Raw genomic sequence first — 12,239 nt, 5'->3', positions numbered from 1 at the left:
TTTCTTCTTCTGAAAACGGTCTTGAAGGTAAAGACTTGAATGGGGTTTGAACTCACCATCTCCCGATCATGTGGGAGTGTTCTAACACTTCGCCACTGGTTCCAGACAATTCACACTGCTTTTTTGTTGCTTTTCTTCTTCTGAAATCGGTCTTGAAAGTAAAGACTTGAGTGGGGTTTGAACTCACCATCTCCCGATTATGTGGCAGCGTCCTAACACACTGAGCCACTGGTTCCAGACAATCCACATTGCTTTTTTGTTTGTTTTGTTCTGGTACCATCTGGTAACCAATTGGTACCAGACAACTAGGGTTGGGGTTAGGGTTAGGGTTAGGGTTAGGGTTAGGGCTAGTGTCCGTTGGGGGGTAATTGGGTGATTTAACATGGAGTTGATGAGAAACCGTGAAACACCCAACCCACCCTCAACAAAATTCGGGATGCCTTCAACTTGATAAGAAAATGGATTAATGGGATTGATATGCCTTTGAATGTGTTGGTTGATAGGTCGTTGGTTTTCTTCTTCTGAAATCGGTCTTGAAAGTAAAGACTTGAGTAAGGTTTGAACTCACCATCTCCCGATCATGTGGCAGCATCCTAACACACTGTCCCACTGGGTCCAGACAATTCACACTGCTTTTTTGTTTGTTTTCTTCTCCTGAAATCGGTCTTGAAAGTAAAGACTTGAGTGGGGTTTGAACTTACCATCTCCCGATCATGTGGCAGCGTCCTAACACACTGAGCCACTGGTTCCAGACAATCCACATTGCTTTTTTGTTTGTTTTGTTCTGGTACCATCTGGTAACCAATCTGGTACCAGACAACTAGGGTTGGGGTTAGGGTTAGGGTTAGGGTTAGGGCTAGTGTCCGTTGGGGGGTAATTGGGTGATTTAACATGGAGTTGATGAGAAACCGTGAAACACCCAACCCACCCTCAACAAAATTCAGGATGCCTTCAACTTGATAAGAAAATGGATTAATGGGATTGATATGCCTTTGAATGTGTTGGTTGATAGGTCGTTGGTTTTCTTCTTCTGAAATCGGTCTTGAAAGTAAAGACTTGAGTGGGGTTTGAACTGACCATCTCCCGATCATGTGGCAGCGTCCTAACACACTGCTCCACTGGGTCCAGACAATTCCCAATGCTTTTTTGTTGGTTTTCTTCTTCTGAAATCGGTCTTGAAAGTAAAGACTTGAGTGGGGTTTGAACTCACCATCTCCCGATCATGTGGGAGCGGTCTAACACACTGCGCCACTGGTACCAGACAATTCATACTGCTTTTTTGTTGGTTTTCTTCTTCTGAAAACGGTCTTGAAGGTAAAGACTTGAATGGGGTTTGAACTCACCATCTCCCGATCATGTGGGAGTGTTCTAACACTTCGCCACTGGTTCCAGACAATTCACACTGCTTTTTTGTTGTTTTCTTCTTCTGAAATCGGTCTTGAAAGTAAAGACTTGAGTGGGGTTTGAACTCACCATCTCCCGATCATGTGGCAGCGTTCTAACAGACTGCGCCACTGGTTCCAGACAATTCACACTGCTTTTTTGTTTGTTTTGTTCTGGTACCATATGGTAACCAATCTGGTACCAGACAACTAGGGTTAGGGTTAGGTGATGGACAAGATGGAAGTGATGATGAATGATGATTTTAACTGACAAGAAAGGAAACGGGTAACAATCAGTAGTGCAAAAAAAACAAAGGCATAATCAGCCGCGTTAACACCAAGGAAGCTAGAAGCAGCTTCTTGCTTCGTGCTCCCATGTTATCTCTATGTATACCAGCTTTTTCGTTTTGAAGCTTGGAATGAACAGCTTTTTTTTGCGTGCTTTTTTTCTCCTGAAAACTCAACTTTGACGCAGCTTTTAAAAGCTGGGTTTTGGCTTTGAGTTTTCACATTTTTCAATTCTGAACAAAAAAAGGAAAAAAATAGCAAATTTCTGTTTGCTGGACTCAAACAGAATTATACTAAGGCACCACCATTTTTGTGATTTTTCGGTTAGTGTTTTCCCATTTTTCAATTCTGAACAAAAAAAAGAAAAAAATAGCAAATTTCTTTTTGCTGGATTAAATTGAACAAATATACTTATACTAAGGTCCCTTGACCAGTTTGTGATTTTTCGTTTAGCGTTTTCCCATTTTTCAATTCTGAACAAAAAAAGGAAAAAATAGAAAATGTCTATTTGCTGGACTCAAACAGAATTATACTAAGGCACCACCATTTTTGTGATTTTTCGGTTACGTTTTCCCATTTTTCAATTCTGAACAAAAAAAGGAAAAACTAGCAAATTTCTGTTTGCTGGAATCAAATTAAACGAACAAAAATCACAAATATGTTTTTTATATGTTGGATTCAGATTCAAATAAAGCAATTATACTAAGGTCCCCTAACCTTTTAGCATGCTGTTGTTCATCATTTTTGAGGATTTGAAAAAAATACGAAAATCACTCCGAGACCATGGGCTATAGCCCATCGTCTCGGAGTCATTTTCGTCTTTTTTTCAAATCCTTGTTTTTCATCATTTATGAAAATGGGCTATAGCCCATATCGGACGGCATACTATAGCATGCCGTTTTCCATCATTTTTGAGGATTTGAAAAAAATACGAAAATCACTCCGAGACGATGGGCTATAGCCCATGGTCTTTTGTAGTGATTTTTGTCTTTTTTTCAAATCCTCAAAAATGATGAAAAATGGCATGCTATAGTATGCCGTCTGAGGCCATGGGCTGAACTTGAACCCATGACCTGTGGCTTACATAGACAGCAGCTTATCACAGAGTGCCACCATGCTCTCTGAGAACCTCCTCAGCTTTCCATCTCTTTCCAGTTCTCTTCTGGGTGTTATTCTCCAAAACATGCTGCAGAGTGAAAGTAGGAGGAACTCAGCTGGATTTGAACTCACAACCTCTGGCTCACATGGACGTCATCTTAACAAGGGTGCCACTGAGCGCTCAGTGATTTTTAGGTTGCAAGTTGTTCTTCTTGGTGTCACTTTTCAAATGGGGCCTTGGGATCATGTACAGAGCATTTGAATGGTGCTGTGCATCAAAGGTGTCTTTAGTGCTTTTAAGTGTTATCGTGGATGTTAATCAGATAATACAGAGGAGAAACCATGACAGGACACAGACAGCCTCCCCATTGGTGGATGTGATCCTGGCAGCCAGCCCAGGTGTGTTCTGGTCCTGTTGATTGAGCTGAGCTCAATCAACAGGACCAGAACACACACTCGTTACTTTTCTTCCAGTTTATTATACTCGTCGTCACGCTACTAGTCCTACATACTTACACCTAGAAACCCCATTCAAACCTACTTAGGTTCATCTTACGGTGGACATGTTTGCCTGAAAAGGAATCTTTGAAATGTTTCATAGTTTTAGAAATATAGTGCTTTCAAATTTGAGAAATCTACAATGGGGCTCAATGGCAGATATTGGCACGTCAAAAAAGCACTTTCACCTAGAAACTGCATTCACACTGTTTCAAATTCAGCTTACTGTGGAGACACATGCTGGAACTTTTTACTTTGAAATGTTTTGTAGTTTCTGAGTTATTTAACTTAAACGCCCAATGCATTCTCAATGGCAATAGCACAAACTTTGGCATGCTACTAGTCCTACATACTTACACCTAGAAACCCCATTCAAACCTATTTAGGTTCATCTTACAGTGGACATGTTTGCCTGAAAAGGAATCTTTGAAATATTTCATAGTTTTAGCATGCCGTTGTTCATCATTTTTGAGGATTTGAAAAAAAGACGAAAACGAGGATTTGAAAAAAAGACGAAAATCACTCCGAGACGATGGGCTATAGCCCATGGTCTCGAACGGCATACAATAGCATGCCGTTTTCCATCATTTTTGGGGATTTAAAAAAAAGATGAAAATCACTCCGAGACCATAGGCTATAGCCCATCGTCTCGGAGTCATTTTTTTTTTTTTTTTTTTTATCCTTGTTTTTCATCATTTATGACCATGGGCTATAGCCCATATCGGACGGCATACTATAGCATGCCGTTTTTCATCATTTTTGAGGATTTGAAAAAAAGACGAAAATCACTCCGAGACGATGGGCTATAGCCCATGGTCTCGAACGGCATACTATAGCATGCCGTTTTGCATCATTTTTGAGGATTTGAAAAAAAGACGAAAATGACTTCGAGACGATGGGCTATAGCCCATGGTCTTGGAGTGATTTTTGTCTTTTTTTCAAAGCGGGTTTCTAACGCCAAACGAAATGGGTTCAGATCTGAGCCAAGTCTCCTGTCCTGAATCCTGTCCTGGACGGAGTATTCGGGCGTAAAAACAAATCCATCGTACAGTGGCATTAACTTGCAATTGCAAATCTATAACCGTTCCTCTTTTTTTCTCCCAAAGATCTGATGTGTTTGGTCAGATTCTACCCCAGCTTGGCAAGGACTGGACTCATCAAGGCATCGCTAAACTCTACCACTCGGTGCACGAGTAAGTCTCACTGCAAAAAAAAAGCATATTTTTTTGTTCGTAATAACTGGCTGGCTATATGGTTTGATGTCATAATCATGAGAGAAAATAAATGGAGTCTTAGCCATTAACTGCTTATTTGTATTCATCGCTGCATCTTCTTTGACAACTGCAGGAATGGTTACAAATTCCTCTACTGTTCGGCCCGAGCCATTGGCATGGCTGACATGACCAGAGGCTATCTCCACTGGGTGAATGACCGAGGAACACTCCTGCCACAAGGACCTCTCATGTTGTCCCCGAGCAGCCTTTTCTCTGCCTTCCACAGGTAAAGCCTGCTTCATGCTTCGTTGCTCGTCTGTGTCATTACTAATACTCATCCAAGACATCTGTTCAGAGATGCATATCGTCTCTGTCGGGTTCAAAACTGTTTCTGGATTCAAATTCTAGGTAGGGAATTAAGGTGTTACAGCAGAACACATTATAAACACTACTAAAGAGTCAGATTACTTTTGCATCCCACATCCCCCATCCAAATCAGCCTGATGAGGAGTTGTACAGTCTTATTGCTGCAGGGAGAAAATATCTCCTATAGTGCTCCTTCTTGCATCTTGGGTGTAACCGTCTGTTGCTAAAGGATCTTTTGTGCCCTGCCACAGTGTCGTGCAGGGCATGAGAGGGATTGTCCATGATGGCCAGTCAAGTAGCAAAAGTGTGATGCTTTTAGGGCGTTCATTTTTGAAAAAACACAAAAAGTTAGAATATGGAGATAAGACGTTTCTGCCAGACGGCAATGATAAACTGTATGCGTGGTGTTATTTATAAGGCCACTTGTCACTTCTCACTCAATAGCCATAGTTAATGCTCTCTGTTTTTACTGATCAGAGTACAGCAGCAATTCTTCGGGTTGATGGTTTTCTTTCAATCGAAATGTAGTGCTCTGAGAAGTTGAGGACTAATACACGTGATGTTGGAGTGTGTTTGGGGTTTTTGTCTGACAGAAAGAAAAACACAAAACACACACACTCAACATCTATTATGTCCTCAACTTCATTAAAATAGGGTTTGGGTGCGAAATCATCAAAGTTAATTGCCCTTTGAGCTCTCATGCGAATTTGTAGTCTTGAATTATTATGCTGCCCCCGCCCTTTACAAAGAAAAGAAAAAGAAAACTGAGCAAATCAATCACAACAAAAACAAAACAAGATGAAATGTTCTGCAGTCTAGAATACTAGACCTAGTATTAGCAAATGCACTGCATTTATTATTATATAAAAGTCTGGTGGGGATCATCACATCATCACTTTGGACAGATTTTAAGCTGCTGCCCTATGTTAACCTGGGATAACAATACTGTAACATGAATTAAGATTATGTGCAACAAGGATTCAGTCATTACCAGGCCTGTAGCTGGACTGGGTCAACTTCGTTGTTAAAGGGGAAAACCACTCATTTTCAACATTGAACTATGTCATTAATATACGGCACATTATAGTTGTTGTGTGGAAATAATAAAGAAAAAGTCCCCCCCTTCTATTTAGCCTAGAACTGGAGGTCTAGAACTTGGGGTCATGTGATCAGTGACATCACAAAAATGTACTCTTTGGCTTGCAAAGTACATGTTTGTGATGTCACTGAAAATGAGTGGTTTTCCCTATTTAATTCAGGTTGAAGTGAGGACAAGCGTTGAGAAATAAATAAGCAGGTCAGATGTCAAGTCTCCAATTCTTTGTGTTTCTCTGTTTTAAGGGAGGTCATCGAAAAAAAGCCGGAGAAGTTCAAGATCGAGTGTCTCACAGACATCAGGAACCTCTTCCAGCCGAACGCACATCCGTTCTACGCAGCCTTCGGGAACAGAGAGAACGTGAGTACGATTTAGGATTATTATTCCCTGGCTTGCCTGCAGCCATACGTGACGTCATGACGTCGTACACAGCAGGGTATCAAAGTAACCTGAGATGGGCAGATATTCATGGTCCTTGGTGGGAACGGTCAATAGCCAGCGGTTCTCAACCTTTTCAGGCTGTGACCACCCGAAATAATCATATTTGAACTGGGGATCCCCCCCCAGCCTGGAATGTCACAGATAAATATAGTGAAAATAGCCAATCTAAAAGCTCACAAGGCGTTATGAGGTTAGCGCCCCAGCCTAAAGGCCAAAAGGCCAAACCCTTGGTGAGGCCTTTAGGAGGGCCATTATAATCCACCACTCCTGAATGAAGTGCCTGGTGCTGGGAGTCTGGTGCATATGGGTGCAACGCACAGGTCCTGGGCCTGGTGAGAGCAGGAGTGGACCTGGTGAGACATAGGAGGGGCCCGGACAGGAGTCAACCCACAGAGCCTAGTCCTTCCACGCCCCAGAATCTGGTTCTCCCAGTCTTGGCAGAGTAGTTCCGGAGCAACGGATTGTGTGGCCTTGGTCTTTCCCTAATGGAACTGATCCAGGGTAGCTACTGGGACGTACAGTAATTCGGGACTTGATCACCCCGGCTGGGTCACCTGATTGAGGGGTATGATGTTGTCAGACCCAAAACCCTGATGACCTTGGGATACATCACTGAGGATACGTCCGGTGCATCCATGCAATGTTTTTATTATTATGAGGCGCCTTGACAATTTGGCCAATGTTTGACCGTTTTTTATAGTATAGTTTGTCGACTAGCCTACTTTTTTTTTGCGGCTTTCGCCTTTATTTTTATATTTTTTATAGAGGGACAGACAGTAGTCGAGTCGAGCCCGTGGCACACTGCCAGACTCGGGCTACCGGCCAAGGTGCCTGGACCGCTGAGCTACGGCCCAGGCCGTCGGCTAGCCTACTTCTGATGCAGAAAAATCTTTTTATTTTCTTTGAGGTATAAAAAAGGTCTTAAAAGTCCTAAAATTGTCACTTCAACTGGGGACCCTCCCAAAATCACGACCTACCACCTTATAGGTCTTCATCCGCTCGATTCATCGAGCCGTCGAAACGTCGCACCATTAAATAAAATAAGTTTTGGGAGCTTAAAACCAGTGTGCGGATGTTTTACCTTCTTCTAGTAAATGTAATTCAAACCAATAGTACACAGAAATAATTCTGTAACCTTTTTGTTTGTTTCTAAGGATGTGTTTGCCTACAAGCAAGTGGGTGTGCCTGTGTGTCGCATATTCACAGTGAACCCCAAAGGAGAGCTCATCCTCGAACAGACCAAAGGCAATAAGACATCGTAAGTATTGTCCAGACAAATGTAGCTTAATGTCTTTGTGAGTTAACTTCTCTCAAGTAAAAGTTCCCAGACAAGAACCAAAAGAGAAATAAGATAAGATAAGATAAACTAGTGAAAATAGCAGATCTACAAGCTCACAATGCGTCACTTTGTGTTGTGAGCTTGTGGATCTGCTATTTTTCACTATAGTTTCTTAAACGTTTATTTATTTATTCATGGATATTATAATTTTTTTGTATATTATTCATTAAATACCTGAATGAATAATAAAAGATAATTTTGAAATAATATATATTTTTTAAATGTAGAAAATAAAAAAGGAGAACTTTTCCCGCGACCCATACAATTTGGTCCGCGACCCAAACATGGGTCCCGACCCACTGTTTGGGAAACACTGTACAACTACAGTGTCCCACAAAACCATCAAAAGTAGCAGAACCACTTCCCGGGAAGTTCCCGCCGCGTTTTGAGCTAGAAGATCTACTACTTTTGCTATTTTTTTAAAAACAGAGATGATATTCTGCGTTGACCCTGTGCAGGTACAGTCGGCTGAGTGAGCTGGTGGATCACGTGTTTCCTTTACGGAGCAAGGAGCAGAGCGCCACCTTCAGCTGTCCAGAGTTCAGCTCCTTCTGCTTCTGGAGGCAGCCCATCGCCCAGGTGTCTATGGAGGAGCTCCTCTGAACATTGCTCTGGTGTTGTATCATCAGCTGTAAGGCTACTTGACCACATTCACATGTCATACAACGATGCAGTGGTGGATTCTTTTTTTACTAAAGTATCAATACTGCAATATAGAGATACCCTCTTACAAGTAAAAGTCCAGAATTCAAAATGTACGTGAGTTAAAAAATTGACTTATTACTCATTATGCAGAATGTCCCATTTCAAGTTTTCAAATGTATGAAAATCTTTTGAAAATAGCAGATCTGCAAGTTCACAATGCTGTCGCATCGCGACGCATTGTGAGCTTTGTAGATCGGCTATTTTCAAAGTGTATAATGTATGTTTTGTAATAATAATCATCATCTACAAAGTAACTAGAAACTACAAATTTCAAATAGATGTAGTGGAGTAAAAGTACATATTTGGAACCCGAGATGTAGTGGAGTAGAAGTAATTGTATAAATACTAAAGTCAATAAAAAATAAAAAGTAATTAAGTAAATGTACTTAGTACTTAGTTACCTTCCACCACTGCATACAAGGATGACATGATGTAAGAGCAGAATGGCTGCAGTGTGTCATTACAGTCATGTTGCTAGTTGTTAGTCCTGTAGTCCATGACGACTATGATTCCTCTCTTTTTGGTATTGGTACCACACCAGTATCATCTCAACACTTGAAGTCTGCAGTAATAGGTTTTTGTATACAGTTTTATTATGTATGTATTATGTAATGTTTGCAGTGCACTGCCTTAATATTTCACACTGCCTACTTTTTTTTTTTTTTTTTTTATTTAACCAAAGTCAAATGTGTAGGCCTTAAGTATATAGTGTGATATTATTTTAGATATAATATTCCATTATAGTGGTGGTAATGTTAATAATCTATAGAAATCCTCATATTACCTCCTTAACCTGAGAGGAGAGTCGATCCTGAACTGAGGGATGCCCTGGGCGCAAACAGCACTGATTAGCTACACCTGGCCAACAGGGCACGGCATCCCTGTTGGCCAGATGTAGCTAATCAGTGCTGATTACACCTCAGCAATGGCGGCACCCAGGGCACCCCCTCTCTTGCACTGTAACCATAGTGGGTTTCATGATGTACACCCAATTACCTGCTCCAACAGTAAGCTTTATGAAGCTTCTGCAAAGGTGGCCCAGTAGCACCACTGATTGTGCCTCAACAACACTTTACTGCAGTATTTTGTCATTGTGCACGCACGCACGCACACGCACACACACACACACACACACACACACACACACCCACGCAACAGCCTTTCTATTGTATGCAATTATATTGACCGGAAGCTCTGAAAATGATCAAGCGATAAAGCGGATGTGACACCTCGTCTTTACAGTCGCGCAAATTTATCCGAATATAAATCAAAATCATCTGAGCAAATATGCACACTTTCACTTATATCTATATAAGTGAACAGAAATGACAAACAGATGACAGATTCCTCCTGTCTCGGATTTCGGGGGTTGTAGTTCCATACTCTATATACTGTATCATTCAGAGATTGTGGAAGTTGTTTGGCTACGCGAGACTACTGTTTGACTGACCTTGCGTACCTTCCATACTATAGACATTTCATTATATTACAGTATACAAAAAATGATCATTGACATTTATGTATGGAAGTTTGGATTGTTTGCTCCATGATTGCAGGATTTGTTCTATTATAATCTCAGTGGAAATAACACACTGAATGAAGTTACAGTTAAGAGTGAAATCATATGAGCTGGCTCATTAGTAATAAATAGTATGGCTGCAATTTACATTCAGAAAAAAGGAAAGCACTTTATAAAATAGATCAGTGGTTCCCAAACTTGGGGTTGAGAGCTCCTGGGCGTTGGGGTTGAGAGCTCCTGGGCGTTGGGGTTGAGAGCTCCTGGGCGTTGGGGTTGAGAGCTCCTGGGCGTTGGGGTTGAGAGCTCCTGGGCGTTGGGGTTGAGAGCTCCTGGGCGTTGGGGTTGAGAGCTCCTGGGCGTTGGGGTTGAGAGCTCCTGGGCGTTGGGGCTGAGAGCTCCTGGGCGTTGGGGTTGAGAGCTCCTGGGCGTTGGGGTTGAGAGCTCCTGGGCGTTGGGGTTGAGAGCTCCTGGGCGTTGGGGTTGAGAGCTCCTGGGCGTTGGGGTTGAGAGCTCCTGGGCGGTTCCCCAATTTATTTTGGGGGGATCTTAGCTTAATGTGCAACACTGTTTTCTCACTTAACAGTAAACAAACCAACATTACAGTATAAGTGTATACTGGGTATAATATGCACAATTCTAAAGTTACAATTTAATGACTTTTAGGACCTTTTTTTAATACCAAATTGGCCAAATATTATGTACTTGCTTGGGCTCTGTGTAGAAACCCTTTCTCTCCCAGCTCCCAGTGTTGGTTTCGAGTTGTCGTTGACGTTGATGCTTCTGTAACTTATTTATTTTTATGGGTAGGGTTGTTTGTTGGCCCTACGCCAACCGCTTTAACCTCCGGGCGAGGTAGGTCCAATTGGGTCCATTTGATCTGTCCAGCATGGGTGTCCCTACCAGGTGCTTGCGCTATACCCGCTGGCATAGCTCTCTGGGTCACGGAGGCACTCGAGCCACCACCCCACGGCAAGGGATGGACCATGTGATGGAAATATTACGGAAGACAGAGGCAAAACGTTGTGAAAATAGCCGATCTACAAGCTTGCAATGCCTCGCAGTGCGAGCCCTCAAATATATTTTGGGAGGCCGCGGCCTGAAGAGTTTAGGAACCCTTGAAATAGATCACGCTGCTGTTCTGTCACAATAGGCGCAATGGAAAGCACAATTACTTTTTTGAAGCTATAGTCTTCACTGGCTATGAGATGGGTCTGTCATTTTTAGAAACCGCTCCCCCTTCAATCACCTTCTTTCTATGAAAGTGATATACTTTGTGTGAAGAGAGCACACTAGTCATCTGAAACATTTTAGTTTTGGTCTAGTTTTAGTTGACTAAACTAAATCTACAGATGAAAAACTAAAATAACTATATGCTGGCGGGCCGTGATGGCGTCGTAATGGCTGATTTTACACTTGCATGCTGAAAATAGCCAATCTACAGCATAAGCTCACGTGTCACAGCATGATGCATTGTGAGCTTGTAGTTCTGCTATTTTCAACACCCGATCGCAACCAAACATAAAATGACTTGTTTTTTTTTGTTCTACTGGATCCCTTCTCCACTAGTCTCTCCCTAACATTTTAGTCTAGTTTTTATTTATTGATGAAATTGACAGTATTTTTAGTCATAGTTTCATAGCTTAGTTTTGATTTCGTTCTTATTATGTTTTTGTCAGTGAAAAAAGGTAGTCAACGAAATTAACACTGATTTCATTCTTAAAATGCCTTTTTGTGCTGCTTCAAAAAGTAATATATTATGTACATATGATTGTGATTACATTGTTTAAAAAAAAAGCTGTTATATTTACATGAAGTATGTTTGGAAGATGATTTGGAGAATCAATACAGTTTTTTAAAACACCAGTTGCATTGTTTGATTGCATTTTGCTGATCACCTATCAACAATTTTTCATAATCATCCATATTTCTGATGTACTGTACTGTATGTGAATCTTCACAAAGTCCTTTTGGTGAGTATTATACATGTATTATTATAATTATGCAAATTAGAATGTTTATTATAAATACGTAATAAACAATCCAAATCGTAACATTATTATTTCTCTAACACAAACCAGCATTTAAAAAAAAAAAAATCAAGAGCAATCAAAACCAATTGTTCAACCTCTCAAACCCATTTAACGGAATGGTCAACAAAACACAAAAGTCTTCTTGAATTCTTGGCCAATTACTTCATCGTACGATTACTGAAAATCTATTATCTTCAGTGAACGACACTGACGTATAATTATGTATAAATTAGGCTTCAGTATAAATATAAATATGTAGAATG

General features: G+C 41.1%; 1 protein-coding gene across 1 annotated transcript in view; it reads left to right on the top strand.

The window, feature by feature from the left end:
• LOC306912860 (phosphatidate phosphatase LPIN2-like) overlaps window positions 1-8,325 on the top strand; it is a gene marked incomplete at its 3' end in the record, with an annotated part of 39,776 nt that extends 31,451 nt beyond the window's left edge. The window contains exons 17-21 of the mRNA XM_079489315.1: window positions 4,373-4,459; window positions 4,614-4,766; window positions 6,188-6,302; window positions 7,538-7,641; window positions 8,181-8,325. Coding sequence (XP_079345441.1) covers window positions 4,373-4,459; window positions 4,614-4,766; window positions 6,188-6,302; window positions 7,538-7,641; window positions 8,181-8,325 — 604 coding nt within the window. The remainder of the gene's footprint in view (window positions 1-4,372; window positions 4,460-4,613; window positions 4,767-6,187; window positions 6,303-7,537; window positions 7,642-8,180) is intronic.
• Between the last annotated feature and the right edge of the window lie 3,914 nt (window positions 8,326-12,239).

Source organism: Electrona antarctica (assembly GCF_951216825.1).
Source record: "Electrona antarctica genome assembly, chromosome: 20".
Classification (NCBI taxonomy): domain Eukaryota; kingdom Metazoa; phylum Chordata; class Actinopteri; order Myctophiformes; family Myctophidae; genus Electrona; species Electrona antarctica.
Note: the sequence above shows the minus strand (reverse complement) of the source record. Positions and strands in the feature narration are given on the sequence as shown.